Below are 7,666 nucleotides of genomic sequence, written 5' to 3' on the forward strand. Positions count from 1 at the left end.
TGCCTCAGCCTTCTGAGGACCGGGAACACAGCACCACTGTGTTCATCCAGAGTCCATGCTTTAAAAACTCCATAAATAAAATTCCATATGGAATTTCATAATTATGAGTAGTTAATAATATTTGCTATGCAGTTTTGGGTCTGAATAACTTGACTTTGTAGTCCACTGATTTCATATTCCAAATTCTTTCTGATTTTATTTTATGTAGAGAGCCTTGGGATTTTAAAAGACTACCCTCACTCTGCTTTCACCTTGGAAAAGAAAGTTATTAAAACAGAGCCTGAAGACTCAAGATAGCCAAGATTCTCCCACTGTTCGCTGGAAATGGCGCCAGATTCAAGGATAATGCTCCATCATAGATTAAGCCTTAATAACCAGTGTTGCCTCATTCAGCTCAAACAGATCATAGCCAAAGCATAAGAACTCACACAGTAGTCTGTGGAAGCCAGGACAAAGCAACAGCCACAGAAGAGGAGAGCGTTGCAGCGTAACAAACACTGGCCAGTTCCCTTCCTGTGTAAGTTGCTCATGTGGAAGGCTCAATATCGTACGCATTCACTGAGATGTACGTGTCCCTGTAATGTACAGAAGCAAATCTAGGTGTTGAGACGTTTGGTCTAGTAGATGTGGGTACCATTCATTTTACTTGAAATTTTGTTGTCTACTTTAAGTGTATTTACCGTAAATGTTACTCGTCAGCATTTAGGACTTTTGCAGTCATAAATAGAAAGCCTAGGCAATGTGGTTATTGGCAAGGTGACTGGAGAAAGATGGAAGACAATACTCAGTTTACGCCAAGGAAAAGACAGTGCACTTAATACTTGATAAAACCAATTAATAGGAAATGTGCAGCTGTCACTAAATAATGTCACTTCCATTGGTTTAATCAATGCACAAATTAAAACTTGGAGTAACATTTCCAAGATGAAGTAGACTACATTTGTGACAGCTGCTCAAGATGTAACAGAGGTAGGACGGAGGGCTTGAAGTAAGTGGGTTAATGTTTGATTTAAACATTGATATTTGAGAATATGTTAAATAAATTAAGGCATAGTCAGTTAACCCTAAATGTGATAAAGATGATAACGTGGGTGAATTGACATGGAGTGTGTGTCCTGTTTTTAGTTCTGCTTTAGATCACGGCTGTAATAAATATGAGTTCCTAATCTTATATTGGAATCTGTTGGCCAGATGTTAGGTGAGGTGTCTGCACCATAGTCTGAGCACTGTCACACAGATAATCACTCTTCTTCCTGAACTGTAGAGGAGTTTTACCGAAGGAACACCAGGAAACAGCTTTTATACCATTAAAGGCTTTCTCCTTCCTAAATGTTTCTATCGGACCACTGCATCTTGCCCACTGAAGACATATCTTAGGGACCATGTGCCTCTGTTGTTTCCGTGAGGTTGACTGCCATGGTCTCACTGTCCACTGTGTGCTGAGCTAGTGGGATGCGTTTAGAATGTTCAGTTTGTAATATCAGCCACAGTACTAGTTAGTATCCTTGTCCTTTCATGAGCTGTTTCCTGTATTCTACAATCTATTTTGAAAATTTTTGTGGTCCTTTTTAAAGAAAGGTTGTGTCTTACAGTTCAAGTTTGTAGACTTTAACATGCAAGTTTTAAAAGATGCGGTAATCTTCCACCTGGCATTTCTCTCTCTCCTGGACCTAGAACCTGCATCTTTAAATCCAGAAGTAAGTCTCCTTAAGTAGTGTACTTTTCTGAATTCCAAGATTATAGATAAAAAAGCACAAAAAATTTCAGTAGAATACAGTTTTTATCTTGTGAACACTAATGTATTAAACTTGCTATACATAAAAGCAAATAATATATATTTTTATTTGAATGGTATATATAAATTAGATGTTGTAACTAGTGATTTTTTTTCATTTTGTTTAAGATATTTTCACTGAACAAGGCCAATTGGTTACCTCAGTATTACAGCCAATATAATCCAAGGGACCATTTCTCCCTAAGTCTGTGTCATTCTTTATTGTGTGAATTCTGCATTTTTGTGATTCCTAAAACTGTTGAGAAGATGAGTGCACTTGCTTTCTGTGGCAATAAAGAATTTCCCTGCCTCACAAATGGATGCTTAGAGTGCTTTGCACAGCAGGTGATGTCCATCCACCTTGCCCCCCTTACCGCCTGTCAGGGGATGGGACGAGCTTATAGCTCTTTTCTTTCTGTGACACTGAGCTGAACCAGAAGACCTCACACATGGGCCAGGTCTCTGTCACTGAGGAATAGTCCCAGCTCTCACTTCACTCTTTAATTCTGAGACGAGATTACTAACTTGACCTAGCTGGCCTTGTGTCCACTCTGTAGACCATGTAGGTTGTGGTCACCTTGGGGAGGCCTTTCCTAGAGTGCTGTCCACACATTTCACTCTTGAAATGATGAACTATAATTGGCACAACACCATTTTGTTTGTGGCTTTGGTGAAGCTCTGGATCTTCAAAAGAAAACCAACCAGGTTATCAACTCAGCGAGAGCCCATGTCTGTCTCTTGTAGGATTCAAGGAAATATGACAAATGTTTAATGAAAACCAAGGCTGATCCAGCAGTGTGCAAGAATTTTTTTCTGGGAATCCAAGCCCATTTATTTGCTGTTTTCTGTGGGTATTGTATTAAATGAGATTCTCAGTGGGTTAACAAAGGATGGCTCAGTGTCCTGACATTGTTATTGAAAACACAAATTAATCTCAAAAACCTTGATGATTACTGTTTCCATAATGACCCTGCAAGACAAACTTTAATGATACCTAAGTGATCAAAAGTTAACACTGGTGCTAACTTTTCATCTTTGAATGTGCAATGGCTAAATCGTCAGATCTTTTATGGGTTCTGGTTCTACTGACTATGAAAATGTAGAAAAGCAATCACTTGATTCTTCTGCAGAAAATATAAATCAGAAGTTTAAGTTCTTAATTTTAAGTAAGTTCTTTTACATAGTCAACTTAAATATATTTTCTATCAAATTTTTACCGTAGTTTAAAAAGAATTACAATAGTTGGCTTTGTTATAAATTAGCTTTGTTAAAACTCCTTCCTTCTTTCATATTTCACATCTGTTAGGCCACATGATTCTTGAGCATTGCCACAATCTCCTTTTGAACTCTGGTCTCCTGGCAGGGTCTGATTCTTTGGTCATAATTTCCAAGATTGTTTTTCCGAGAGCCGCGCTTACTTCCAGGTCTCACTGTAGAGACAGTAAAGCTCTAGTTTCTGCCAGGTCATTTTCAACCAAAGGAAAAGTCTGATACCTTTATAGTAATTTACTGTGACCTTCAAAACAGAAACATTTTAAATAAATTGCAAAACACTAATCGTTTTGTTTTTTTTTTTTGTTTTTTTTTTTAGCATTCATATGAAATGCTAGTTACCATTAGTTTGGGGTTTTTAAATATTTAATTGGGCTAGTATGACACCTGCTTTTCATCAGTCCTTGAAGGTGAAGCTAGAGTCTCTGTGAGCTTGAGTTCAGCTTGCACAGAAATATTCCATCTCAAAAGGAGAAACATCCATTGGTAAATAAAAATTGTATATATTCAAGTATGCAACATGCTCATCCAGCTTTTTTTAAAACCTTGTGTGTGCATGATACATAAGAAGCACAGGTGCCATGGCACACGTGTGGGGCAGAGGACAGCTTGGTGGCACTGGGTTTTCTCTTGGCACAGGATTGAACACAAGCTGCTAGGCTCATGAGCCACCTCAGCAGCCCTCTTTATGTACTTTCTGTACAGTGCATACTGACCGCCATAGACATATTAAGGTACCTCAGTGGGAAAGAGGCACCGGAGTGCTTGACTAGCACTCATCATTCTTCAGTTTGCTTACCTTTGCTGAACTCTCAGGAGAGGGTTTTAAATTCTACACAGCAGCACAAGACATAGTTTTACATTGATAGAAATTGGGAAAGACACAAATACTATCTCAGGTTCTAAAGCTTTATTTCACTTTTTTTATGGTTCTAAAGTTGAACCCAGAGCTTTGTGCATACAATGTCAACACTGCCACCAAGCTATATTCTCAGCCCCTATTTTTTTTTAAATTTTTATAATTGTTTTCTAGTTAAGTTTCTCATTGTGCCTTCTCCAAAGAATCATCTTGCGTCTTTACAACCCCAAAGAAATGTTGTAAGTGGATGCTGCCATCAAAGCCTGATGTTTCAGCATTTGGGTTAAGTATGGATATGGAACACTGGCTCAAGATGGGAATGCTACAACAAAGGCTTTAAAAAGGCCCAAGAGTCTTCTTCATCAACTTAAGAGTGTCAAATTTTTACTTTCCTGGAGGTCCAAACAATCTGCTAATCAAGCCTTGCTGTGGTAAGAGCCCATGACATTATAAGTCATTATAAGACATTATAAGACTGTGCTTCGTATTTACACATTCTGGAACCTTGTGAGTCATACTTGTATTAAGAGTTTGTTTAAAGTGCCGCATTTAGCACCCACACACAGTCCTAGGCAAGGAAGGCCATTCTCTTCTGTTGCAGACCCCTCTCTCGGCAGGTCACTTAGGCTTAAGTGTGTAGGAAGATGCTTAGGCAGTGCGTGTGTAGGTGGAGTCCTGCTGTAGGCACAGGCATTTGCTACTCTTCAGAGGATGACTGCTGTCGTCAACTGTCACTTGTGTTCTAGCACCTTACCTGTTCTTGTCCTTCCCAGACAAAGGCATTGCTTTGTTCAGTAATGTTCTTACGCATAGACTGCCGAGTCTCACCATTTTACTGTTATTTCCCTCTAACATGCATACCTCCAACTCTCAGATCCTGAGTCATACTGAAAATTTCCCATCAACAGCTGATGCTGATGAGGCCAGCTTTGCCCTTTCATCCAGTCTTTTTGTCATTAAAACATGTCTGTATAGTCACTGTGTACATTTATCTCATAGGCAGCTGGGTGGGCTGGCACCTAACTATAACCCCAGCACTCAGGGAAGCAGAGGCAGGCGGATCTCTGTGAGTTTGAGGCCAACCTGGTCTACAAAGCAAGTCCAGGATAGCCAGGGCTACACAGAGAAACCCTATCCTGAAAAAAATATGTACATCAGCTGACTCAGTTCCCTTATTGATGAGGGATAAGGCAGTGTGTGTGTGAGACCAGGCTGCCACAGCGACAGCTGATACTTAACTCCAGTTCTAGGGTCTGACAATGGCAGTTTCCAGTTGGAACTAATACTGAGGGTGAAATAAATGAAGAACACCTAATTTTTCAAAGAACATCTTTGATATTATAATGCTTTCAATGGAAAAAAAGAGGTGTTTCCTTTGCTGAGACTTAAACTTATTTATAATAGTTGGTTTACATAGGGAAAGGTCGCTTTTTCCCTTTGGTCCCTTATGAAAAGACCAGACTGCATGGTGAGGCACGTGACCCGAACAGGTCAGTCTTCTTAAACTAACGGTAGCTGCGGCAGTGGGATGTCACAAATCCACTGTTTACTAGCACAGGGCCAACACTTCACATTTAACCTGCACTCCAGCTCTGCGGGGGAGAAGACATGCCTCTAAGATGTGTCCCTGGACACCTCTATCTAGTAAAAGTCACCTTACAGATTAAATATCCAGCTTGCTACCATTGCATAGAAATTAACTATAGTTATGAACCTAGGAAACAGGCTTTCCAAAGGAAAATTTAGGAAGGAGGCTTTGGTACTCAGTATTTTGTTGAGAAGAATTCTGGGGTCCGTAGTGGGTGTGGGAAAAGCTGTCCTGCTGCCATCAAATAATAGAGTAGGCCAAAAACAGGGGAGGGAGTTAGAAAAAGGGCAAAATCAATGTAAGGTCTGAGCTGGAGTTAAAGGCTTGATTGGAGTTTGACCCCAGAACCTACAACAAAAAGCCAGGTGGGGTAGTACAGTAAGAGACCCTGTCTCCAAAAAAAAAAAAAGAAAGAAAGAAAAGAAAAAAAAAGGCCCTGTAGGAGGGATAACACAGGATGTTGTCTTTTGGCCTCCACACACTTGCACACACATGTACACACCTTCAGAAAACCCTGTGACTGGTGGTTGAGGTGTGTTTTGTATGCATTACATATGGAGTGCAAAGGAAGGCAGGATTCAGAGAAGGCAGCCAGTTAGCTACATTTCAAACCATGGTTCATTTTAACCTCATTTGCATCTAGAAATTACAGTGGAGAAGAGTTCATTCTACTGTCCTGAACTCTGTTTTCCTTTCCCAAACCTAGTGTGGAGTTCATAGGAGCTCATTTACTTAAAAGCTTGCAAGGTTATCGTTACAGTTGTGACCCCAATAATCCAATTTATAAGCCAATGAATCTGACACTGATAGCCTCATTTTATGTAAAGAAAACCTGCCAAGAGATTCCAGAACCCACTGATCCTGAGAGAAGTGATTAATTTTCATGCTGTGTGTGGCTTCTGTCCTGATTAATTTTTGTAGTGAGGAAGGAAACCCCAAACTGTTAAAAAAAGCATAGGTCTCCCCTCCAGCCCCTCCATGCTGGCCAGTGTGAGGGCATCGTGGCCCCTCCTCCTCCTCCGTGTCAGCCAGAATGAAGGCACCAGTGAACTGGCTATGCAGGAGCTGAGAGGAGGCAGTGTGGATATAAATGGCTTAAGATAATTTCAAGCCCAAATAGAAATATCATTTCTGGTTGGTTACCTACATGGAGGGCTTTTTTTTTTTTTCTTTCTTTTCAAAAATAAATAAATAATGGCTTTTGGTTTTGGGTTTTTTGTTTTCTTTTGTTTTGTTTTGCTTTGTTTCTTAAACTCAAAGGTGTGCAAGGCATAGTGGTACAACCATTAATCCCAGCACTTGGGAGGCTGGTGCAGGCAGATCTTAGTGAGATCAAGGACAGGCTAGTCTACAGAGTGAGTTCCAGGAAAGACAGATCTAGATAGGGAGACCCTACCTTAAAAAACATCAGCAAAATGAAGCAAAAACCCCAAAGTTTCTCCATCATTTCTGCTTTTCAGACACACCCAACTAGAACAAGAGAGGGAGTGATTGTTGGACCAGAAATATTTACAGTTGAATACAGAGAGCATCATGAAAAATTCCAGGAATTAGCAGGAATTAGAAACTATACACAATGCACAGAGCCATTCTTTTCCTTAATTCAAGGAGTTATTCTAAAAAATACACTGAAGGTCCTCGTGGCCATCTGCCCCAGCAATGGAGAAAGAAGCTCTGCTTGGAACACACTCCATATTGATTAGCATAGCACTATTTAGGATTGTTTAGGAAGAAAACCCTGGAGCTCAAGTCAAAAATCTCACTCTCCTGAGCTATCAGTGTTTTCTTAAAGCAGTTGAGTCCAGGACATCTAGTGAAATGCTCAGCCATAAAAAGGTGGCTATGGGAGTAAATACAAACTCAGCGGGGGTAGAAGGACAAGAGCTGTCAAAGACACTATGCAGCTAGAAAGGCGAGGGGACGAGAGAGGGACATCCAAAAGCCAGGCAGGAAGAAGTCACAGAATGCAGGTCTTCAGTAATCTCGGGTAAGAATCAAGCAGGATGAATTGACCTAAGGGAGTCTACATAAAATTTTGGAGAGTAGTGCGAAACAGAATAATTGGGGGGAATAATTACTGCAGTTGTTGAATGTAATATGCTAAAGTAAAATATGACACTTTGGTGATAGAACGTATATTTTCGTATCTGAGTTACTGGTTCTCTGATCAATA

General features: G+C 40.2%; 1 protein-coding gene across 3 annotated transcripts in view; it reads left to right on the forward strand.

Annotated features, from left to right (window-relative positions):
• Nab1 (NGFI-A binding protein 1) overlaps nucleotides 1-2,091 on the forward strand; it is a 41,563-nt gene extending 39,472 nt beyond the window's left edge. For all 3 annotated transcript variants that reach the window (XM_060368342.1, XM_021649287.2, XM_021649286.2), the window contains exon 8: nucleotides 209-2,091. In XM_060368342.1, coding sequence (XP_060224325.1) covers nucleotides 209-297 — 89 coding nt within the window. In that variant the 3' untranslated portion in view covers nucleotides 298-2,091. The remainder of the gene's footprint in view (nucleotides 1-208) is intronic.
• The last annotated feature ends 5,575 nt before the right edge of the window (nucleotides 2,092-7,666 follow it).

This window comes from Meriones unguiculatus, chromosome 15 (assembly GCF_030254825.1).
Source record: "Meriones unguiculatus strain TT.TT164.6M chromosome 15, Bangor_MerUng_6.1, whole genome shotgun sequence".
Lineage (NCBI taxonomy): Eukaryota > Metazoa > Chordata > Mammalia > Rodentia > Muridae > Meriones > Meriones unguiculatus.